General features: G+C 47.1%; 1 protein-coding gene across 2 annotated transcripts; it reads left to right on the top strand.

The window, feature by feature from the left end:
• The first annotated feature begins 9,835 nt into the window (after positions 1–9,835).
• On the top strand, positions 9,836–22,081 carry EIF3D (eukaryotic translation initiation factor 3 subunit D). Of its 2 annotated transcripts, none has more exons than XM_028150077.2 (15): positions 9,836–9,940; positions 12,131–12,263; positions 12,562–12,607; positions 13,444–13,580; positions 14,373–14,458; positions 14,998–15,070; positions 15,913–16,025; positions 16,763–16,895; positions 17,454–17,601; positions 18,191–18,321; positions 19,003–19,088; positions 19,192–19,321; positions 20,843–20,985; positions 21,175–21,458; positions 21,922–22,081. In XM_028150077.2, the coding sequence occupies exons 2-15, from the start codon at positions 12,141–12,143 to the stop codon at positions 21,933–21,935; spliced, it is 1,647 nt and encodes a 548-aa protein (XP_028005878.1). In that variant the 5' UTR covers positions 9,836–9,940; positions 12,131–12,140; the 3' UTR covers positions 21,936–22,081. The 2 variants fall into 2 exon arrangements, with proteins under 2 accessions (XP_028005878.1, XP_054575458.1); XM_054719483.1 differs by lacking the exon at positions 9,836–9,940 and adding an exon at positions 9,976–10,109.
• Positions 22,082–25,260: the final 3,179 nt, after the last annotated feature.

Here is a 25,260-nt window from a genome sequence, read left to right as displayed (position 1 = left end):
GATGCCTCTCTCAGAGAACTCTTAGAAAGAATTAAAGAAATGACTGTTTATGTAAAGCACTAGCACAGTGCCTGACATACAGTAAGCACTCAATAAACGCTACCTCCCTTGTTAAGGCATTGGAGGTTCCTATTAGAAAGTGCATTTGCTTTATCTGGAAGGGACAGGAAGGGCAGAATAGCATAAAAGGAGGCTGATCAGAAATCAGTAATACTGGTGCCTCTCACTTCTAGACATGACATGAGGGGATGCATATGGAGGGCCTGGCAGGCACCTATGAGTCTCCCTCAGCTAGATAGACGAGAAGATCTTTGAAGACAAGAATCTCATATATCATATGCAGGGTCCTGTTGCAAAGGGGTGGCTCTGGGTAATGCCAGTTGAATGAATGATCTCATACCAATTTTGATCCATTTATTCATTGATTAGTTAAGTCAATAAACTCTTATTGGGCACCTACTCTGTCAGGCACTGTTCCAGCAACTGGGAATACAGGCCCTATCCCCACCCCACCAGGTGCTCCAAGTGATGGAAGAGACATACATGGATCAAATAAGTGCACAAGTAATCACTTAGCTTTCGGTGCTATGAGTGTCAGGAGGGGGGAAGTACAGAGAACTGGTATGCGGTGGGAGGGAAGGTATAGCCTAGGAAGGGATGTTAGATCAAGAGCTGAAAACTAGTCAAAGAGAATGTAGAGATTTGAAGATGGAGGCGTAGGTAAATGCCTATACTCGCCACCTCCCACAACCACATCAAAATTACAACTAAAATACAGAACAACCATCATTCAGAACTGCTGGAAAGCTGGCTGAATGGAAGTCCTACAACTAGAGAAGTAAAGGAGAAAGCACACTGAGACTGGTACAAGGTGCAGAGGCACAGAACGGGCTGGTCTGGCACCCACGTGGGCTGCTTTTTTAATTGGGAGGGAGATCATCTCTGCAGAGGCCGCCCAGAGGAGCAAGGGGCCCCAGCCCCATACCAGACCCCCAGCCCAGGGTCCCAGAGCTGGGAAAAGAAGTCCCTACGGGCAGTAAAAACTAAGGGCTGTAAAAACCAGTGGGGATTGGGGCTCAGTGACACAGAGGCTGCTGGAGGCCCAGCTGTTACTCTTAAAAGGCTGGCACCATGATTTGAACTTACAAGGTCCTGCTTCCTCTGAGCTTCAGCCCCAGGGCAAGGTTCTGTGGAACACAGACACATACGAGGAGAAACTGGATTATCTGGCATCAGGGCAGGAAACTCAGGGGCAGCTTTCTCCCAGATGGAGGTGCTCGCAGGGATCGTTGTTCCTATGCTGAAGCCACCCCAGTCGCAGGGCTGACTGGCAGCCATTTTTGTTTGCTCCACCCAGGTGATTCCCTAAAACCCCACCTCATCCAATTTACAACCCCACCTAAGCTGTGTGCTAAAGTCTCTCAAACAAGCTGCAGCTGGGTCAGGGAGCCCCAAACCTATCAATAAAAGGCCTAAGACCCAGCACCAGCACCAGCCTGTCTTGCTTCACAGCTTGGCCTCATCTGGGCACTTCCAAACCCAATACAAAGAGGAGGAATCTTCAGATCTCTCTATAGCTCCTACTGGGTGGCCCCAGGCAGTGGCTGACTTTCCACCTCCCTGGACACCCAAGAGCCAGTGTTACCCAGTGGTCAGTGTCAATCCATACCAGATTACAACTTTACACATCCATAAGTGACACATTCAAGGGAGACTCAGTGAGCACCAAAGCCCCACCAAAGCAAGTCCTGATCCATAGGGGTGTCTCCATAGTAGCTCTCCCACTGTAGTTGCAGCTGGTCCTCACAGCCAATTGACCTGGAGGTCAATTTCTCCCAGTGATACCAACAGCAATCAAGTCTCAACTACAATAAGACTGTGCTCACATCCCACAAAGGGGTGCACCTAGAGCTCCCAGCTCAGGTAACTGGGGAGGCTGAGCCACGGGACCCTATAGAATATCTACTAAACAAGTCCACTTTACCAACTCAAGAAGGAGACATAGCAGCTCTACCCAACACATAGAAACAAACTCAGGGAAGCAGCCAAAATGCAGAGACAAAGAAATATGCCATATATGAAAGAATGGAAGAAAGCAAAATAATAGATATAGAGTTCAAAACCATGGTTATAAGGTTACTCAAGAATCTTTTAGAAACCTCCAAAAAAAAATGGAAAAGGACCAGTCAGAAATTAAGCATACTCTGACTGAAATAAATAATAATATACAGGGATTCAACAGTAAAGGATTCTCAGAACCAAATCAACTATTTGAAATATGAGGAAGCAAAAAAACACTCAACTAGAAGAGCAAAAAGAAAAAATAATCCAAAAATATAAAGACAGTGTAAGGAGCCTTTGGGACAACTTCAAGCTACCAACATTTGCATACTGGGGTGCCAGAAGAAGAGAGAGAGCAAGATACTGAAAACTATTGGAAGAAATAATGCAAGAAAACTTCCCCTACCTGCTGAAAGAAATAGACTTACTAGTCCAGGAAGCACAGAGTGTCCCAAACAAGAGGAACCCAAAGATGACCACACCAAACACATCATAATTAAAATGCCAAGGGCTAAAAACAAAGAATCTTAAACGCAGCAAGAGAAAAGCAGTTAGTTACCTACAAGGGAATGCCCATATGACTGTCAGCTTATTTCTCAACAGAAACTGTGCAGGCCAGAAGGGAGTAGCAAAAAATATTCAAAGAGATCAATAGCAAGGACCTACAACCAAGATTACTCTACCCAGCAAAGCTATCATTTAGAATTGATAGAGCTTCACAGACAAGAAAAAGCTAAAGGAGCTCATCACCAGCAAACCAGTATTGTATGAAACTAGAGGCCTGGTGCACAAATTCATGCACAGGTGGGGTCCCTCGGCCTGGCTGGTGATTGAGGCCTATGGGTCGGGGGTGGGGCCAGCCAGCCGAGGGGAGGGGCCACAGGAGGTTGGCCAGCTGGCCCCCTGATTGGGGCCAATAGGGGGACTGGCTGGGGAGGAGGGGCCGCAGGAGGTTGGCCAGCCTACTGGGGGAGGGGATACGGGAGGTTGGCTGTGGGAGCGCACTGACCACAAGGGGGCAGCTCCTGCATTGAGTGTCTACCCCCTGGTAGTTAGTGCGCATCATAGCGACTGGTCGTTCCAGTCATCCAGTTGTAATGGGCACTTAGGCTTTTATATATATATATATATATATATATATATATATATATATATATACTAGTGGCCTGGTACACGAAATTCGTGCATGGGGGAGGCGTGTCCCTCAGCCCAGCCTGCACCCTTTCCAATCTGGAACCCCTCGAAGGATGTTCTACTGCCAGTTTACAGGGATCAGGCCTCAACTGGCAGTCGGACATCCCTCTCACAATCCGGGACTGCTGGCTCCTAACTGCTCACCTGCCTGATTGCCTGCCTGATTGCCCCTAACCACTCTGCCTGCCGGCCTGCTCGCACTCAACTGCCCCCCCTACTGGCCTGCTCACCCCCATTTTCCCTCCCCACTGGCCTGCTCGCCCCCAACTGCCCCCCTGCTGGCCTGCTCACTCCAAACTGCCCCCCCACTATCCTGATCACCTCCAACTGACCCCCACTGACATTCTGCTTGCCCCCAACTGGCCCCCTGTTGGTCTGCTTACCCCCAATGGCCCTGCCCCCCACCAGCCTGATCTCTCACAAATGCCATCCCATCCTGGCCTGACACCCACGACTGCCCTCCCCTCTTGGCCTCTAACCACCTCTACCTTGGCCCCTGCCACCATGGCTTTGTCCAGAAGAACATCCAAAAGGTCTCCTGGAAGGTCTCCCAGTCTAATTAGCATATTACCCTTTTATTAGTATTGATAGAGGCCTGGTGCATGGGTGGGGGTCGGCTGCACCTGAAGGGTGTCCCGGATCAGGGTGAGGGTTCCCTTGGGGTGTGGGGTAGCCTGGGTGAGGGGCTGAGGGCTGTTTTCAGGCTGGTCAAGCCCTCCAGTGGGGACCCTCACCCCATGGGGGTGTGGCCAGCCTGGGTGAGGGGCTGATGGCTGTTTGCAGGCTGGCCATGCCCCCCAGTGATCCAGGCTCCCAGCCCCTCCTTTTTTTTCTTTTTTTTTTTTTTCAGTGCCTCCTTGAGCAGAGGCCAGGGCTGGCTGGAAGCAGATATGTGGGATTTATTTATCTTCTATAACTGAAACTTTGTAGCCTTGAGCGGAGGCCAGGGCAGGCCAGGGCGGGCAGGAAGCTAGGTTTCCTCCATCGCCAGGGGCAACCTAAGCCTCCTGCTCACTCCAGCTCCGTGGCTGTGGCCATCTTTGTTGGGTTAATTTGCATACTGGCTCCTGATTGGCTGGTAGGTGTGGCTGGTGGGTGTAGCAGAGATACAGTCAATTTGCATGTTTCTCTTTTATTAGTGTAGATAGATGTTGATGGGTATTCTTTAAGAAGAGAAAGAAGAAAAAAAGATCAAAAATATGAACAACAAAATGGCAACAAATACATAACTATCAACAATTGAATCTAAAAATCAAAATAAACGAATAAGAAATCTAATGAACAGAATAAACTGGTGAATAAAATAGAATCAAAGGCATGGAAATGGAACAGACTGATGATTCTCAGAGGGAAGAAGGGTGGGGAAGGCAGGAAGAGATTAAACAAATATCTTATATGTATACTAGAGGCCTGGTGCATAACATCTGTGCACTGAGGAGGGGGGGTCACTCAGCCTGGCCTGCCCCTCTCGCAGTCCAGGACCCCTCAGAGGTCCTTAGCGCTTCATCAGAGGCAGGAGAGGCTCCTGCCACCACTGCTGCACTCACCAGCTGTGAGCCCAGCTTCTGGCTGAGCAGCGCTCCCCCTGTGGGAGCACACTGATCACCAGGGGGCAGCTCCTGCATTGAGCGTCTGCCCCCTGGTAGTCAGTGTGCAACATAGCAACTGGTCGTTCTGCCATTCGGTTGATTTGCATATTAGCCTTTTATTATATAGGACATGCATTACCTATGGACACAGACAATAGGGTGCCGAAGGCCAGGGGAAGGACGGGAACTGGGTGAAGGGGGGCAAAAGGGGGGGGGAAAGAGGAACATCTGTAATAATCTCAACAATAAAGATTTTTTAATGCAATATATATTAATTAAAAAAAAAACTAGCCAAAGAACAAAGGGGCCTTCCAAGCACAGAAAACAGCACATTGGGAGGAAAAAATGGCAAAATCCAGGCACCAGAAGGAATGTGGTAAGTCAGTTCAAGGAAGATGCCCAAGCCAACAGCTCAGAGGTTGTTCACCCCCAACTGCCCCTCCTGCTGGCCTGCTCACCCCCATCTTCCCTTCCCACTGGCCTGCTCACCTGCCTGGGAGGATCTGAGAGGATAAGAGTGTCGGATGGGGCCAGAGAGGGTAGAGGAGAGAGAATTTGTTCGTGTGAGGCGGCGGGGAGGGGAGGGGGGAGGGGGCGGGAGGGGATGCAAGAGGTTAAGAAAGGCCCCAAAGAGGAGGGTAGAAACCAAGCAAGAAAAGAGAGGTCCTGAAGGGGAGGAGTGGTTCTGGAGGTGTCCGTTTTGTTAGAATTCTCACAAACTGGAAGGCATAAGAAAATGGGGACCAAGTTGGAATTTGGGTGACACCAAGAAATAAAGGCCCTAGCCAGTTTGGCTCAGTGGGATAGAGCATTGGCCTGTGGACTAAAGGGTCCCAGGTTCGATTCTGGCCAAGGGCACATGCCCGGGTTGCAGGCTCGATCCCCAGTAGGAGGCATGCAGGAGGCAGCCAATCAATGATTCTCTCATCATTGATGTTTCTCTCTCTCTCCCTCTTCCTTCCTCTCTGAAATCAATAAAGAAATATATTAATAAAAAAGAAATAAAGGAACTAGGAAAGTTTACCAAAAAGAAATCCATAGAGGGCAAAGGAGCATCATTAGAGGAGTGATCCCCCCCAACACTAGGCACATCCAAGCAGAGGTGACAGCAACCAGCCAGACAAGTGACAAGGAAATGCCTGTCTGGAGTGCAAGTTTGACCAGATGAATAAGAGGATCCCATATAGCCCCAGCACTCACCCTTCCCTCCAGAAAGCCTGTTCCCTCCACTGAAATGTTCTTCCCCCAGATCTCCCCTGGCCTGTTCCCTCTCGTCCTGCAGTCTCTGCTCAAATGTCACCGCCTCACAGGTATCTTCCTGAAGCACCACCTTAAAAGTACTGCGCCCCTAATCATTCTCTAACACACATCCCTGTTACAGCATATTTACCCACTTCTCACATCTCTTTGTACACCTGCCCATGGTCTACCTCCCCTCTTTTATTTTATTTTTAATATATTTTATTGATTTTTTTATAGAGGAAGGGAGAGTTAGAAACATCGATGAGAGAGAAACAGCAATCAGTTGCCTCCTGCACACCCCCCACTGTAGATGTGCCCGCAACCAAAGTACATGCCCTTGACTGGAATCGAACTTGGGACCCTTGAGTCCGAAGGCCAATGCTCTATCCACTGATAGAGCCAAACTGGTTAGGGGCAGTGGTCGGCAAACTCATTAGTCAACAGAGCCAAATATCAACAGTACAACGATTGAAATTTCTTTTGAGAGCCACATTTTTTAAACTTAAACTTCTTCTAACGCCACTTCTTCAAAATAGACTCGCCCAGGCCGTGGTATTTTGTGGAAGAGCCACACTCAAGGGGCCAAAGAGCCGCATGTGGCTCACAAGCTGCGGTTTGCCGACCACTGGGTTAGGGCTACCGTCCCTCTTTTAGAAGGTACCCTCCATGCCCAGCTGGCGTGGCTCTGTGGTTGAGCATGGACCTATGAACCAGGAGGTCACGGTACAATTCCTGGTCAGAGGTCACTCATGCATCCAACAAACATTTCCCAAGCACCTACTACGTGGTAAGCACCATTCTGGGTGCTGGGGACACAGCAGTGAGCAAGACACGTAAGACCCCACCTCTCATGAGGCTTCCTTTCTAAGGAGGAGACAATAAGTAAACAAATAAGCGAACAAGATAAGTGTAAGAGAGATCCACGTTAGGCATCCAGTAAAACACCAAAGGGATGTGCAGAAGCTGCAGGGGCCAGGCATCTCCTGAGTTTGAAACCCCAGCTTCACTATGCACTGCTCAACCTAGAACACCTCCCTGGGCCTCCATATCTTCATCTGTAAAATGGAGAGAATAACAGGCCCTACCTCATAGGGCTGTGGTGAGAATTAAATGAGTTAATGTAAGTTCTTGCAATAGTACCAGGCTCATGATGAGTGACAGAGTGAATGAGGACAGGGCAAGGCTACTCAGAGGGGTGGTCAGGAAATGCCTGTGTGCTGAGGAACCAGGGAAGATCTAAGGGAGATGCATTCCAGGCAGCAGAGAACAGCAGGTGAAAAGGTCTCAAGACAGGAAATGAGCCTGGGTATGACCCAGAAAGAGGAAGCAGCCGGTGAAAAGCTACCACTTAGAAACTTGCAGGCCCTGGAACAGAAAGGGCTTTTATCCTCAGGATCAAGGTCAGCCATTCAAAGATTCTAAGCAGTGGAGGGAGGGAGGAAGGATGGGCATGCTCTGATTTCATATAAAGGAGGATCAGTCCAGCTTTATATCATGTGGAGAAAGGACAGTGAGACAGGCGGAAAGAGACAACCCGGGGGTCAGCTGGGAGGAGGAATGGAGGCAAGATCCCATTTAAGCCCAGGGACCCACTATTGAGAATGAGACAGGAGCCCTGACTGGTTTGGCTCAGTGGATAGACAGTCAGCCTGCGGACTGAAAGGTCCCAGGTTCGACTCCAGTCAAGGGCATGTACCTTGGTTGCGGGCACATCCCCAGTGGGAGGTGTGCAGGAGGCAGCTGATAGGTGTTTCTCTCTCATCGATGTTTCTAACTCTCTATTCCTCACCCTTCCTCTCTGTAAAAAAATAATAAAATACATTTTTTTAAAAAAAGAGAATGAGACAGGAGACTTCAAATCCTCCTCCATCTGGGGTGTGCAAGGACGTCCGGGCAAAAATATGGAAAAGATGATTAAACTCTGACATGAGAGAGAGACTGCAGCAGATGGCCTGTGGGCCCTAGGGGAGAGACATGATCTAAACAATTTAGAAAAACTACATCTCCCCTTATAATTTACAAAATACTACAATTTACTATTGATATCCATTACACTAACATTAATTGAGCGCTTACTTAGTGCCCAGAGTAAGGTGCTAAATTCATTTTCTCATTTAATTCTCACAAAATCTCTAAACATTCATTCAAAAAAACTTGTATTACCAGGCGCTGTTCTAGACAGAGTTGCTGCCAGCACAGAGCTTGCCCTCTAGAGGCAGAGACAGAGCCTAAACAAAGAGACAAAAATATTTCAGTGTGATGAGTGCTCTGACGAAAACAGAGTAAGGGGGTGAAGAGGGATGGAGGGAGGAGCAGCTGTTTCAGGAATGGTGGTCAGAGAAGATCTCACTGAGGAAATAACTCGAACTTTGACCACCATGTGAGAGGTAACCGTAGAGGAGCAAGCGTGGACACGAAGGGTCCAAGCACAAGGCTGGGGATGGTGGGGAAACTGGCAATCAAGATGCATTTTGAAAGAAAAACAAAGAGGATTTAGTAAAGAACTCAATGTGGTTGCAAAGGAAAAGAGGACTAGTGATGATGACTACAAGGTTTTGCACAGGGCACCATTCCTTGGGTACCATTCACAAAAATTAGGAAAACTGGAAGAGGAGCAGATTGGGAGACAGTTTATGGAAACAGGTGTTGCTATTAACATTTTCATTTTGCAGATAAGTAAGCAGCTTTAGAGATCCGAATAACCTGCCCAAGTTCACCCAACTGGGGAGTGGAATTACATACTTTTACCCTCACAGTACCCTCTTAGTATTATCTCCAACTTACAGATAGCAGAGGAAAGTGAGGCCCAGCTAGAAAGGAGCAGTCAAGAGTAGATACCAGACCTGTCTAATAGCTGATATATTTTCCAATAAAGGAGACAGGCTGGAAGACTGACAAGGAAAACCTAGGAGACAGGGTAGAAGAGGACCTGAGGTTTGAATAAAATCGCGCCCTCAAAAGATTCACTTTCAAAGTTTTGAAATTCCCCAATAAGATTCCAGGACAAACTCCACAGGCTGGGAGCCGCGGAAAGGTCAGCACTGTCGCCCATTGTAGCAAAGTGCTTCCTGAGTGGCCCCTTCAGAGTCATAGTTGCTAACTTAAAACGCCCATTCGTGGGCTCCACATACTTGAATCTGCATTTTTTTTTTTTTTCAAATGAGGGCTGCAGACATCCTCGACGTACAGTCCAGTTTGAGAGCTGTGGTTTGAACCCTGGCGGCCACCTCCTAAATTAGCAGGCCGGACAGGTCACTTGACAGCTCTAGACCTCGGTTTCCCAAGCTGGAAAAGATGGGGGCGGCGGGAGCGAGAGAGGAACAATAAAACCCTCCTCAGACGCTCGACCTCCCCCTACCGGTGAGACTCAAACCACGTGATTGGACAGAGAAGGCTGGAGCCGACTGTCCCCGGAGCGGCCGAATGTCCCGCAAGGTATTGTGGTCCCGCAAGGTATTGTGGGACACAGGGGGGCCGTCAGCCGCTCCCGCCTCCAGCTTTGACGGCACGGCTGCCACGTTTCAATAAACCTAAACGCCTTCTCGGGGCGTCGCCGCATGCCCCGTGGCGTAACTGTAAACACCCTTCTTGTGTCTGAGAGCCTACCAGGCTAAGGAAGCCACCTCCCAAAGAGCAGTAACAAATTTCCGGTGTGCCTTCGCTTTACGACTCGCGTTCCGCCGCCGAACCCAAAGGAAGCGGGAGCGCGGTTTACGGCAGCGCCGGCCAGGTTTACGGCGCCGGTCACTGCGCGCGCACCTTCCCTCTTTTCCAGTCTTCTCGGAGTGCAGCTGGTAGCGAGCCGTCTGGCCTGGTCTATCTTTCGCCATCCGGGCCGGCCGAGGCCCGTGCAGGTGAGTGGCGTGTTCCGTAGGATTCCGGGGACCTCCGGAGCCGGCTTGGGCTGGGCCCGGCCTTCAGAGGCTCCCGGAAGAGACCCCCGGACGTCCCTACCTGCTGCCGATGCCCCTCCGCTGGAAGTGGCAGGACTCCGCCTTCCGGGCCCTGGGTCCAGCTTGCGGGGTGCGTGAGGTCCCTGGCTCTAGACTCCGCTTCGTGGCCAAGGGCTGAGCGAATTTAATAATGTCACTTGACCCAGCTGGGTTTCAGGGTCTTTTAAGTGGCCAAAGCTTGAGTTTCTGGGAATGCCAAGCTAATCGGTGTTCGGCCCTGCTCCGAGGAGTTCCCAGTCTAAAGGTTTCCTTCCCTTTAATGTGAAGTAGAAGGCTAGGATGGAGTATGTTTGATCTCAGATCCGAACCACCAGGGCTTGATGGGGTACGACCTGCAGTGGCCGCAATAATTACACAATACCGGGGTCTGCCCGCAAAAAGGCCCCTCTGACTGCCCTGTTGGTGCCCCGCCCAGCTGTCAGGCCATTTTAACTGAAGGGCTCGGTTTGTCCTACCTGTTCCGTTCTGCGCACTTATTTCACATGTGTGGGAACCCGGACTTCCACCCCCAGGAAGAAAGCCTGTCAAGCCCTGGGCCTATTTCCTCCTTGAGCTGACAGATCAAGCCGACTTTTTTAAAAGTGTGTTTTGGAGACATCGTTGTTGTGCTATTAAGTACAGTCTGAAACCCCAGATCTTTTCAGACTGCTCTCCAGCTAGATTATGATGGGAAGAATGCTGGACTTACGCAGACAGCCCTGGGAATCAAGTCTATTTTGATATGATGTGTAGATCAACCCCTTGATTTGGCTGAGCTACAAATTTTTATCTCTAAAGTGGGGTGTGGGAGAGTTAATGGTGTTAAGGTATCTAGCACAGTGCCTGACACTGAGTAGCAGCCCCAATACTTGAGTTCTGCGACTGTCACACCTTCCCTCGGGCCCCTTTTTGTAGTATAACTTAAGTTCAGAGTTGGCGGGTGGAGCTCGCAGGTTCATTCTCGCTGTCACCCAACTCCAGTTGAGCTGTCGCCTCTGTAGGAAGCCTTAGTCTCCTTACTAACTTCAGTATCCTGTGCTCTTTGATTGCTTTCTGGCCTCCAGAAATATTTGTGTAATGAGTTTTCCTCTGGGAACTCACCATCTGAGCATATTCAGAGGGTTTTTGGTAGAAATTACCTAAAACATCTGTTGGGAGGCCCTGGTTTTTACCCTCCTGAGAGGAGCTATAGCATTAGACTAAGCCAGACTGCCAGGGTCCATATTTTTCATCAACCAGCATTATGACTTTGGGCAATTTCTTTTCTGAAAAGTAGGGATAATACTGGCCCCTACCTCAGACTGTTGGGGGGATTTAATGAATGTGCATGGTAATCACTGAGAACAATGCCTGGTACTCAGATATCTATGAACGTTTGATGTATGGCCACTTTGATGGCCTTTTGCTTAGCTCTGTGTCCACTTGCTCTGCTTAAGGATTTGCATTGATGACAGACTATTGGAAGAACAAGAAAAGAAAGTTGAATTTCAGGATATACTTACAGACTCTTGTTTTTCTCTGAGTAGATGTATTTTTACAAGTCTGAATAGTAATTGGGTAGCATTTACAATAAAAGAAGTTTTGTGTGTGTTAACTAATAAAACAACGAACTTACTTATTTTACACATGAAATAGGTTTAGAGAAACTAAATATTTTATGTCTTGGTGAAGGTGTTTCTAAGAACCTGAACATGGTAATTACACTTGAAAAAAAAGTTACTGCATTTTATCAAATCTTTGAGACACCACCAAATTTAAGAAGCACTATTACGGTATTTTATGTAGCACCATTATTCTCTATAAAGGTAAGAAAGAAAAACTGCCAATTAAGATATGACACCCCACCAAGCATGAGATGCAAACTCATTTGAAAGATGTTACGGTGGAAAAAAGTCAATGAAGTAGAGTAAATTAATTTTGTTAGTAGTCTTCTCAATTATAAGTATTCACAATATTATTTGCAAGAAAACAAAGGAGTAGCTAAGATGTGAGGGTTCCATTTCATATGTTGCTTTTTAATTTAATCTATGTCTTAGCTTACCTCAAAAAGGCTTTTTTTTTTACCTTTAGGCTTTTCTTCATGAAGCTACTTACATTATTTGTACATTTAAGGTTTTAGAAGATGGCAAAGTTCATGACACCCGTGATCCAGGACAACCCCTCAGGCTGGGGTCCCTGTGCAGTCCCCGAGCAGTTTCGGGATATGCCCTACCAGCCATTCAGCAAAGGAGATCGGCTAGGAAAGGTACTTGTCTGTCAGCAGGAGTCTGAATCTTTAAATCTGTGGCTGCTACCCTCTATGAGTTCATTTCCATTTTATTCTCTCAAAAGCATTACTCCTGTGTTCCTTATAGGGACACCAGCTGGGAAAGGTTATGACCTCTGGATACTTCCAGTAGTCATAGGAGAGCTGGGCACTTACAAAGGCAATGTGAGCCAGTCCTGCTACTTTCCCACGGTGTCTCGCTTTGGGGGGTTTCTGGGTCAACAGAAAATTGCCTGCTTGACCTGTGTGCTCTGTCTTCCCTTGTTGCTCTTACTAGGTTGCAGACTGGACGGGTACCACATACCAAGATAAGAGGTACACGAGTAAGTGTTCTCTGACTGACTGCCCAATCACGTCCTTGGGAAAATTGTTACTTTTTCTGGTAACCTCCACCTGAAAGTGTTCTAGAATGGTGACGAGATGGTGATAATAATTCATAGTTTTAGGAGCTTATTCTAGACTGTGGCCACTACCACATTTTTTGGAAGTAGCCCCAAAAGTTAGACTGTTCATTAAAGAAGTTTGACCTGTTATAGTGGGATTCCCACCCCCCATTTTTGAGGAGCCATGAACGCTTTTATAGTCCCATTTTGCATTTTATTGCTTGGGGTTTACTGAACCCGGTGAAGCCCCACAGTGGATTCCAGTTTAAAATTCCTGGGTTTAAGATACTGATACAGTAAATTGGGTTTTTTATCAGAGATAGTTGGAAGTGGCTCTCTGGAATAGTAAGTTAAGATTATCTGCGTCTGAGGGCAGCCTTTAGACATGTCTGCCTTGGGCACCAGATGATGAGAGTGATGGTACTTAAATCCCATATTTGCCTCCCCTGCAAGAATAAATTTTAACTCATATTCTTACAGACTAAGGCAGAGAGTGGAATGGGTTTATCTTGAGTTCCTCAGATTCTGTCTTAACTTTAAAAGTCTTTAGATCAGAACTTTTCAAACTTGAATGTGCATGAATCATCTGGGGATCCTTTTTAAATGCTGGTTCTGAGTCAGTGAGTCTGGGTGAGGCTGTGAGTCTGCGCGTATACGATGCTCCCAGCCAATGTTAAGGGTCCCAAGACCACACTTAAATTGCAGGGCTTTAAGCTGGTGTGTATTTGTAAAGTCTGTGGGTGGTGGCCGTTACACACTATCACCTTTGCCTCCAGATAAGTACTCCTCTCAGTTTGGTGGTGGAAGTCAGTATGCTTATTTCCACGAGGAGGACGAGACGAGTTTCCAGCTGGTGGACACAGCGCGCACACAGAAGACCGCCTACCAGCGGAATCGGATGCGATTTGCACAGGTAGGCCAAGAAGCAGCAGTCGGAGCACCTTAGGGCCGTCACCTGCTGCTAAAAGTGCAGCCCTGATGAGAGGAAAGCCTGTTAGGGTTCTATAGTGAACCCCAGGGAGCTCCTCAGTGACAAACTATATAAAGTAAACTTGACTAGGTCCAGCGATGCATTTAAATAGCTTAGATTTCTGTTGACCAGCAGGTAGGACTTTATACCCCTGTGCTAAGAAGCACGTTTGTGCCAGATAAAAGGGTGCATCTGTGCCTATTGCCTGACTTAATTGCTAGACTGCAGACTTTATTAAGCAGATGGTCCAGTTGGATCACATCTTATTACATAAAGAGGCAAACTCAGCAACTCTAATAGCCAGTAAACTTACTTCAGTAAAATATGTGTGTGGATGTACATCTAAGCCAACTTCAAGTATTTACTCAGCTAAACCCCCGGACTGTTGATTATTAGATTAAAAGCAAAGTAAAATGTGCAACTTGGCCCTGGCATGTGTGGCTCAGTTGGTTGGAGCATCGTCCCGTACACTGAAAGGTGGTGGGTTTGAATCCCAGTCAGGGCACATACCTAGGTTACGGGTTTGGTCCCCAAGGCAACCAATTGATGTTCTCTCTCATTAGTGTTTCTCCCTTCCTCTCTCTAAAATCAATAAAGCGTTTAAAAAGTAATAATAATAAAATGTACAACTTGGATTTGGCGTTCTGAACTTAGGCTAATGACCTCCCATTAAGCACTTCCTACTGTAACCCAATCGCAAAGATTTTAACATGGATGTTTTTTCCTAATTCTCAGCGGAATCTCCGCAGAGACAAAGATCGACGGAACATGTTGCAGTTCAATCTGCAGACCCTGCCTAAGAGCGCCAAGCAGAAAGAGAGGTGAGGTTCCCATCCTGCCAGAACAAGGCATTCTTCCAGGACTAAACACACTCTGAACTCATTAGGCCAAAGTAGGAAAATGGTTGTCTTCCCCACTATTGCAAACAAAAACACCTTCCTAAAGCAGATTAAGCCACTGTTTCAACCTGACATCCTTCCCTAAGGGCCAGTTTCAGTTCAAGGCAGATAGCACGAGCAAGAAACTATTTACAATGGACATGCGTGCTGAAGGAAACCAAGGCAAATAAGAGACTCTGGAGCTTACCTAGGCTCAGCTCTGCCGAAGCACAACTCTAGGGGGCCCCATTCGCACTGGGTCCTATGAGCCCTCCTGGAGCTGCGCAGTGCAATGGCCTGGCCCAGGTGGGGGCTGCCAGTGGACAGTCTCTAGATGGAGTAAAATATAACTGGTCAGTATTTGAGGACAATATGCCCTACCAGCCATTCAGCAAAGGAGATCGTCTCTTTTGTTCCTCTTTATTAAGTCCTCACTTTTCTTAAAAATCTTCACTGAAGGCACAATTTTTCTGTCTTTCCAGAGAACGCATACGACTGCAGAAAAAATTTCAGAAACAATTTGGAGTGAGGCAGAAATGGGACCAAAAATCACAGGTAGCGTATTTGTGCCAGAATTCTACCTAGGCATTTGATTTTGTTTGTTTGGTTTTGTGACAGCTTTGAGATATAATTCATATACTATAAATTCGCCCATGCAAAGTGTACAATTCTGTGGGTTTTAGTATATTTATAGAATTGTACGATCATTACTGTAGTCAATTTCAGAACACTTGCATCACTCTACAAAGAAGCCCTGTACCCTTTAGCAGTCAACTGCTATTCCCCCCAACCCTGGACTACCACTACTCTAGTCTCTGTCTCTGGGTGTGCCTATTCTGTCCATTTACTCATATAAATGGATTCATGCAATGTGTGATCTTTAAGGTTTATCTGTTCACCGGTTGATAGACATTTGGATTGTTCCCACTTTTTGCTATTATGAAGAATGCTGCTGTGAACATTCCTGTACGAATGTTTGTGTAGACATTGTAAGAATAGAAGACACATGTAAGCAAGAGTGTAGTTACAGTTGTAGAAGTTACATTCTGCTAAATAAGATGCTTGCTGTGTCAAGAATAGATAGCTAGTACCTTGAGAGAAATCTAAAGGGGCTGCTACAGCTCCTTTGTGAAATATAAAGAGCTGCTGTTCCCTGGTGACATCTAAATGAGGGGAGGAATTTCCCTTTGTTTTTGAACTCTTGATCCCTCGGTCCTCTTCTAGATTGTAAGCTCCTGAGAGTCAGCAGGGGGGTGCTGTGTTTTAAAGAACAGCCAGCACGTAGTTAATGTTCTAGACATATTTATTGAATGAAAGCCCTTTGTACTATTAACCTGCCTTTAGCTTGTGTTTTACACTGGCTGGAATTCTTTTCCCTCCAATGGTTTTCATGACAGAAACCCCGAGACTCTTCGGTTGAAGTTCGTAGTGACTGGGAGGTGAAAGAGGAAATGGACTTTCCTCAGTTAATGAAGATGCGCTACTTGGAAGTCTCAGAGCCACAGGACATGTGAGTGGCTCTTTTACTTCCTTCCATCATGCTCTCGTGGGTGGACTAGCTGGTGGTGAATATTTTCCGAAGCCCTAGTATTTCCAAAAAGGATTTAAACCACTTACTCAAAAACAATCCTGGGGGGTGGCAAGAAATTTGTTTACTGATAATAAACTTGATCGCATTGAAGTTCCTGGCATTGCAAGCAAAGGAAAGAAATAAGTTATATAGCTCTTTTTGGCAGAAGGAGAATAGGAGCAAAGCAAAAGCAGAAAGAAATTTGCTGATATTAAATTCCAGGTTTCTCTCAGCTTCCTGGAATCCTGAGCAAAAAAGAAATAAAATTAAGTTATATGGCTCTTTTGGCAGAAGGAGAAAGACAGCAGTTGTTCAGGACAAGCAAAGCTTTCCTGACGCTTTGGAGAGCTCCTTGCCTCACAGGACACGTAGTGGGAATAGCTTGAAGCACCAGACCCAACGTCAGCACGCCTGGATGCCTGTCAGTCCTCATCTCCCGCCTTTAAAATGGGAGGTTGAGTTGAACCGGTTGTGTTCGCACTATTATCTGGAGCCACATTGGGAGCTAAGGGAACAGGCACCTGAGTGAGCACTGAGAGTTCATCTCCTGTTCTAGTTGGATACTGTTTTCACCTCTTACATATTAGACTTCTGGATAAGACTCCAGATTCCAAGGCATAAAAGAAAAAGCAGGTGATCTTCCCCCTTACTTTGCATGTCTTGCCCACTCCCTACAGCGAGTGTTGTGGGGCCCTGGAATACTACGACAAAGCCTTTGACCGCATCACCACGAGGAGCGAGAAGCCCCTGAGGAGCATCAAGCGCATCTTCCATACCGTCACCACCACAGACGACCCTGTCATCCGAAAGGTGTGCACCCCTCTACTGCTCACCCACCTGTTAGGGATGCCCCCAGCTTCTACAGCCAAGGCCCAGAAAGAACAGAGGACCCAGGGCTGGGGCTGGGAAAAACCCCTCTGGATAAGTCTTCTGAATCGGACTTAGGAGGTGGTGGGAATAAAGGCACTCCGCTGGCTGGACCATGAATGCTGGAGTTAAGTAAAGCTGGGGGCAAATCCCAGCTATGTGTGTCCTAGCTCCACCTCTCTGGGACCTTCATTTTCTTCCCTGTCAAATGGGGTAAATGCACCTACCTCGCGCGTGCCACTGGGGTGAGGATGGCAGAAAGCGCCGAGCAGTGCTTTCCTGGAACATGGCAATTGTTCATTGAGCTATAGACCCGCCTGGCCCGGGATGGTGACTGCCAACAGAAGCCCGCTGGCTGATGGCTGCAGCCTTGCTCAGACAGCTAGAGGTGCATGTGTTAATGTGTGGGTGTGGCTGTGAAGGCTTCTTACTGAGGAGTCCTCTCCCCTCGGTGTGAATGGCAGTTAAACCCGACACTTCTCTCTTCTGTCCTTTCTGCAGCTGGCAAAAACCCAGGGGAATGTGTTTGCCACCGACGCCATTCTGGCCACACTAATGAGCTGCACCCGCTCCGTGTATTCCTGGGACATAGTCGTCCAGAGAGTCGGATCCAAGCTCTTCTTTGACAAGAGGGATAACTCTGACTTCGGTGAGAGGCCTGTCTGGGACAACACAAGGGCGGTGAATGTTTTCCTTGGCTCAGAGCAGTTTCTTGGTACTGGAGAAGGGGTGGCAGATGGTCTGTCTCCCTGCAGGCATTGACAGCTTGTCAGACCCCTCCCAGCCTCCTCAGAGGCATAGAGAAGGAACTGTCACTGCAGTCCCTCCTTGGGGCGTCAGCATTCATGTGTGTGTATGTTTTATACCAAATAATATAAAATATATACATACCTGCCGTGACTGAAAATCAAGTCACTCTAACAATAACAGCAGTGAAACAAAACAGTGTCATTATATTGTGCGCCTCAGGCCTTGTCTCTGTTGAAAGCTGATAAAATCAAACATTCTCTTAAAGAATCCAAAAGGATTGGAAAGGGATAGATGTTTACACTGTGATTGAATTTAATGTTAAAGCCCTCCCCCTTTGCCTCCCTACTGTTCCACCTCGGGAGACCCATAGTATAGGTGGCATGTATTTGAAGGGAGGGCGTTTCATTCACCTCATCTCCCCGGGTGCTGTGCACGTCAGCAGTGATTCTTTGCTTTGTGGGTGGGTGACCATGCTGCCACTTTTGCAGACCTCCTGACCGTGAGTGAGACCGCCAACGAGCCCCCTCAGGATGAAGGTAATTCCTTCAACTCGCCCCGCAACCTGGCCATGGAAGCAACCTACATCAACCACAACTTCTCCCAGCAGTGCCTGAGGATGGTGAGGAAGGGCAGCGTCTGGGCGTGCGCTGCCTTTTGTCAGCTACAACTACTTTCCTGAGCATCTGCTTTGTCCTAGGCTCTGGGCCTGTGCGATTGAGCAGGACAGATAGGGTCCCTACCTGTCACCAAGGAGTGTCCATCTTGGGCTTTGAGGTCACACTGCCTGGCTTTGAACCCTGGATCCAACACTTCATAGCTTTGTGGTGTTAGACATGTTTCTTCTCTGTTAAACAGAACACTAATACTTGTCTCACACAGGCACATTGTAAAGGTTCCATCAATTATTTGACAACTGCATTGTGGTGTACAATTACGCTGTTCAGGAGGCAAGTTCCTGCCCCTGGGAAGCTTCATTATAATGGAGGAGGAAAAACAATAAACTCTAAATACATATAGATGTGTGCTATTGAGAAAAATGAAATGGAAGAGGCACGGTTGCTAATTAAATGAGATGCGTGGAGCACACAGTCGACATGTAGTTGTTGGTAAACACTAGGTGTTAACATCTTGTAATTCATGGCATGCTTGCCCTCGGAAGGGGTAAGTAGGCAGACAACATGCAATGAGCTCAGCCCCTTCAAGGGCTCCAGGAACCCAGCCTGAGCTGTAACTAAGCAGAGTTTCAGAGTCTGGCCGATTGGCTTGGCACTGTCTCGTGACACCTTTGTCATCTTTGCAGGGGAAAGAAAGATACAACTTCCCCAACCCAAACCCGTTTGTGGAAGACGACATGGATAAGAATGAAATCGCCTCTGTTGCATACCGGTATGTCACCTCGGGTGGGGTGTGCCAGGCCCAACCCTGTATGGGGTGAAATACCTGCAATTTAGGGTCTGAGGTGACCAACTAAGTTTCTTCTTCGTTGCAGGTACCGCAGGTGGAAGCTTGGAGATGACATTGACCTGATTGTCCGTTGTGAGCATGATGGTGTCATGACCGGAGCCAATGGGGAAGTGTCCTTCATCAACATCAAGACTCTCAACGAGTGGGACTCCCGGGTGAGGCGCACCTCTCTCACCCTCTTGGGGCTCCACGTCTGCAAGGCGTGTTGTCTCAGGCTAGTTTTCCCCTTGTGTTACTTGGAGGGCTACTGAGATTTTTATCTTCTGAGTTTTCCCTCCACTTACTGCAAAGATTAGCTTTTATTTGGCTCTGCAGGACACGCTGCACGTGAAACGTGCTTTCTTCGATTTTCCTCTTTCTGCTCTCTCCGCTGGCATGCCATGATTGTTGGACTATTATCCTTTCTGAAGCTATCCAGGCTTATGTGCCTGAATTTGAACTGGGTGGCAGTGCTCCTGGGTGCTGCTGTAAAGAGTTCTCAGTGGGAAGGACAGCTCCAAGGCCAGGCTGTGCTGAAGGAGTGGCCAGTGACAGGGAGCACAGAGGGCATTGAGCTCTGCCTTCATCAGAGCCAAGGGTTAGCAATTAATGCTGCAGACTATCCCCCCAGGTGTTCCTCAGTCTCCAGCCCCTGCTGGAAGGTTGGCTGTGGCCTTAGCTCTGGGCCAGTGGCCTTTTCTTAGACTTTCCACCATGGCTCCCTGTAGCATTTGGTATTGTAGCTTTTCCCTGTGTCACTATGTGCGTGACTCTGGTCTTACACATTTCTCAGCTTCCTTCACGTATTTTCTGTGCTGGTTCCACTCCTTTATCTCTCGTGGATCCTTCTCTTAGGGTCAGTCGCCTACACGACTCTTTTTGCTATAATTACTTCTTTATACAGCCTTATGTTAGTTTTCTTTTGCTCCGTAACAAATTAAAAGAAAGTGGGAGGCTTAAAACAACATCCATTAGCTCTTAGTTTGGTAGGCCAGAAGTTCAGCATCATATGGTTTGGTTCTCTGCTCAGAATATCAGAAAATCAAAGGTGTTAGCTGAACTGAATGCTCATCTATTGATTCTGGAAAAAAATCCACTTCCAAGCTCATTCTAGTTGGCAGAATTCAGTTCCTTGAGTTATAGGACTGAGGTCCCCTATTCTCTTGCCACCTATCAGCTGGGGCGTCTCAGCTCCTAGTGGCCACCCATACTCCTTGCCATGTCTTCCATCTTCAAACCAGCAACAGCATCAAATCCTTCTCGTGCTTTGACTCTCTGATTTCCTCTGTCTCCAAGCTCTACACCCAGATTGAAGAGACTCACATGTTTAGGTGAGGCCCACCCAGGTGATCTTTTTTTTTTCTTCACCTGGGTATATGTTAATTGATTTTTTTTTTTTTAGAAAGGAAGGGGGAGAGAAACCTTGATTGGCTGCCTCCCGCACGCACCCTGATCTGGGATCAAACCCACAAACCCCCGCATGCGCCCTGGCCGGGAATAGAACCTCCACCTTTTGGTATACAGGACAACGCTCCAATCAACTGAAGCACACCAGCCAGGGCAAATGATAATGGTCTTACCTCTGATTTCCTACAGCCTGGCCCACTTGCTAGCCAAGCCCAGTAGGGAGTTCCTTCTCTGCCTGAGGAGGTAACAGGCTCGCCTTTGCTCCTGACACTAGGGCTTTCCTTCTGCAGCACTGTAATGGTGTTGACTGGCGTCAGAAGCTGGACTCTCAGCGAGGGGCCGTCATTGCCACCGAGCTGAAGAACAACAGCTATAAGTTGGCCCGATGGACCTGCTGTGCTTTGCTGGCTGGATCCGAGTACCTCAAGCTTGGGTGAGAGTCTTGTCCGGGAGTTGTGAACTCACCCTCTGGAAGGAGGTGTCTGCAGTCAGGGAGACAAGGGCTTGCCTTTTTCTCTTTCCCTTGGAAAAAGTCAAGTGTCCCCATTTAACTGATATTTGTCCCCAGATCTAACACCCCATTCACTAACACCCATCACTAACACCCCATTCTCCCCACTAGTTATGTGTCCCGGTACCATGTGAAAGACTCCTCGCGCCACGTCATCCTGGGCACCCAGCAGTTCAAGCCCAATGAGTTTGCCAGCCAGATCAACCTGAGTGTGGAGAACGCCTGGGGCATCCTGCGCTGCGTCATCGACATCTGCATGAAGCTGGAGGAGGGCAAGTACCTCATCCTCAAGGACCCCAATAAGCAGGTCATTCGAGTCTACAGCCTGCCGGACGGCACCTTCAGTTCGGACGAGGACGATGAGGATGAAGAAGAGGAGGAGGAGGAGGAAGAAGGTTTGTACAAGTCTCTTTCTGAAGTCTCGAGTGAGCGGCGGGCTGTCCAGGGACCAAGCTCTATGGCCACATTGCTCCTGGACCTTGATGTCAAACTTTTTGAGGGCTCCCTGAGACATGACTGAATTTGGAGTGGCATTCAATCTGACTCCAGGAACTTGCTTCACGAGGCTTTCGGTCACATGAAGGGGGTGGGGAGGAAGGGGGTCTTTCAGAGGCTAGGTGAGGAAGAAGCATCTAGAGAAAGACAATCCCTGGTGTTAGCCAGTGGGCTGAAGGAGAAAAGGCTCTGGGTTAGTTACATGGGTTTAAGCTATCTTTCTTGCTTCACCAGCTGGGGACTAAAGGAAATATGTCAGCCCTGTGAGGATCTGAAAGACTTGATTTCTGGGTGGAGGTGTTAAATCATAAGCAATTCACCAGTTTCACATGGCTCATTTCTTTAACATTCTGTATCTTTCAGAGGAAGAGACTTAAGCCAGACGGTGATGTGGAGCTGGAATGTGTAAACCCACTGAGCCTAGGAGGGCCTCTGATTCCTGGTAGAATGTTTGTCTAATACCTGCACTCTGGAATTTAACAGATGGAATAAAGTATAAGTCTCTTTAGTCTCTTACCCTCAACACATGCCTACATTATGATTTGATTGACAGCCTTTCTTCCTTCTCCAGGTAGCCCTTGGGAGAGGGAAGGTGAGATACAGAAGTTCCTTTCTGGAGTTCTGTGGGTTCTGTCCTTTGTTCTTGAGCATTTTGAGTTTACCATCCTGTTAGAGGGTGGATGCCCTAGACTTCTCTGTTCTTGGAACCTGTGAAATTATCTTTTCCTGGAGACTCTTAATTGTGAGGTCCCACAGAGGTCCACATGAGAAGTCCATTTCCATAAGCTGGTCATGTGCCAAGCCTAACTACTGCCCTTAGAGACACAAGTCACTAGTAAAAAGTGAAGCAGGGCGCAGTCTTTGGAGGTTGAGGTGGGGCTGTTGCTCATGGAGACTCCCTCAGAAGATTCTGACGTTCCACTGGGTGGTGATCAAAATGGTTGTAAATTGTTTTCAAGCTTGGCTTGAGCTGGTGGCCACCTCAAGCTGGCATTCAAAGCAGTGTTACAAATCAGAGTTACAGATGTTTAGGATATGTAAACTTATTTTAGTAAGAGCACTGTTTTTATTAAAGGGATAGTGTTCTGTTCTTGAGACTATGAAGTAATTACTTTGCCAGGTATTGTACTAAGCTTTCTGGAAATACCTGAGCCTGACACAGAACTTACAATGTTGGTGGGAGTGATACCATTGAACAGATGAGGAAACAGGCTCAGCCTCTGAGTAACATTCTAAATTTTAATCAAAATTGTGCCTTAAAAAAACAAGCAAAATGTATTGTTCTTTGTTAGAGTTATTAGAAAGATGGAGCATAAATGTGTTTCTTAGGGAGTTTTCAATGTAGGTAGTATGATAAAAATGACAGATGAAAGTGGTGTGACACGTGCCAAGGGTTTTCCAAGTTCAACTAATACCAAGCTGCCTCTTGCAGACTCATGATGCAATCCAGGTGGATTTGCTGGGACAAGGGGGCAGGTGGAAGTTGGTTTCATGCCAACAAAACATTTTGCATCAGCTTCCAAATACTTCATTTCTTTGATCTATCCCCTGCTCATCGGTCCTGTTTGGCGCCACCAAGTTGATTGCTAAAACCAGTCCTAACCCAAAAGCCTACAATCCGGGTTCAGCCTAGTCTCCAGGTCTTGCCGCACTTCATCTGTCCTAATTTCCCGTTACTCACCAAATAAGACCAGCAACTATTTTAGGTACTTCCATTATTTGCCAGCTCCCATTCTCAAGTCTTCACAACCACTAAGAAGTAGACTTCCCTACTTTATTTTTGGTTAGGTATTTTTCCTAGCCTGTCTGGTTTCAATGTTCACTCAACAGATGCTCATTGAGGGCATCCTGTATGCCCTCAGATACTGCAAAGTGCACTGAGGTCATCGTAACGAGTAAGATCGTTTCTGCTCTAATGGTGCTTTTCTCTGATGCTGATACAGGCTACGAAAGTTATAGATAAGTGGCATTTTCAGTGCTTTCCTTGGTCTCAGAAGACGAGAGGTTTCAACTATTTTTTTAAAATATATTTTTATTGGTTTCAGAGAGGGGGAGAGAGATAGAAACATCAATGATGAGAGAATCATTGACTGGCTGCCTCCTGCACGCCTGCCCACTGGGGATCGAGCCTGCAACCTGGGCATGTGCCCTGACTGGGAATCAAACTGACCTCCTAGTTCAATTACACTCAACCACTGAGCCAGGCCGGCTGAGCTCAGCTATTTTTTATGAAAAGAAGCTCCAGCCATGCAAAGCTAGAATATAAAGTTCTTTCCACACTAGGCATGGCTGCTTTCCCACGAGAGCCCTCAGTTCCATCTCACTGGACCATATTAATGCCTCTTGAAGGTTCCTGTCCTTCCCTCATAAATGTACTCTGTTCTGTCCATGTAAATCTTGATAAAAGTGATGGCACATCTTAACATAATTGATTGGGGTCTGTGGGAGGAGCTAGAGTTTAAGGGAGGCCTTGCATCCTGTGCCATTGTGAGAACCCCACAGAAAGGGTTCTGGTGGTCATCGTACCCTTCCTCTTCTATAAGTTGCTCTCCCATTGTTGTCTGATTCAGTTGTACGGGAGGCTTGCCATATTTTTCCTAAATCCGTTTGATGAAAGAATTACCTACTTGATTCTGTTTCCAAGTTGATAATCTCATGCAGGATCCACATCCCACCTCTGGGAGGCCAGCTACAACCATCCTGTTCACTTGAACGGCAGTTAAGTGTCATACTGGCCACTTTATTTACATTACCAGACTCATAAAACATTCATGAATGAATAAAAAACATTTTATAAAGAGCTCATAATTGAGTGAAAAGGGGATTTTAATTCCAAGCTCCACCTCTTAACTGTGATCTTAAGCAAATCACTCTAACCCTATGGAGGTTTTGGCCAATGGCTACAAAATGATGTAAACAGAATTTTTGGCTACCTCACTGGTTGGTGAAAGATCAAGTCAATCATGAATGTTTCTTAATAAATAACAGACTTAATCATTGTAGTGTCCAGATGAGAACTTTCAAACCTGTAAATAATTTTTTAAGGATATGCCTGGAAGCAAGATCTCAACAGACAGAAAAATGCTTCAGAATGACAGTTTGCAGCTTTTATGCATTTGGGATTAAAGGGGAAGGAAAGTAAGATGCATGAAGGTGGGGATCATTACAGGATAGTTAAGAGTATATGCTCTCGCCAAAACCAGTTTGGCTCAGTGGATAGAGCGTCGACCTGCGGACTGAAAGGTCCCAGGTTCGATTCCGGTCAAGGGCATGTACCTTGGTTGCGGGCACATCCCCGGTAGGGGGTGTGCAGGAGGCAGCTGGTCGATGTTTCTCTCATTGATGTTTCTAGCTTTCTATCCCTCTCCCTTCCTCTCTGTAAAAAAAATCAATAAAATATTATATAATATATATATATATATACTTTTCCTGATTCCATTCTGGCCTCTAGCATTCTTATAAAAAAAAGAAAAAAAGAGTATATGCTCTCTAGATTGATGGGTCTGAAAGGCATTTCAAAGGTGTGTTATTCCTAGATGCACAAAAACAATGGACAGGGCTTGCTTAAGGCAAAGATAAACCTTTTACATGCATATGCCTAGGGCATGAGCACTCACCTTGACCTGCCCGGTTAGGAATTTATTATCAGATCAACCTGTGAAGTTACTTCCTGTAGAATCCCTTTTTTAGTCCACAGTAGCA

The sequence above is a fragment of the Eptesicus fuscus genome, chromosome 7, assembly GCF_027574615.1.
Source record: "Eptesicus fuscus isolate TK198812 chromosome 7, DD_ASM_mEF_20220401, whole genome shotgun sequence".
NCBI classification, from domain to species: domain Eukaryota; kingdom Metazoa; phylum Chordata; class Mammalia; order Chiroptera; family Vespertilionidae; genus Eptesicus; species Eptesicus fuscus.
This window is presented reverse-complemented; position numbering and strand designations above follow the sequence as displayed.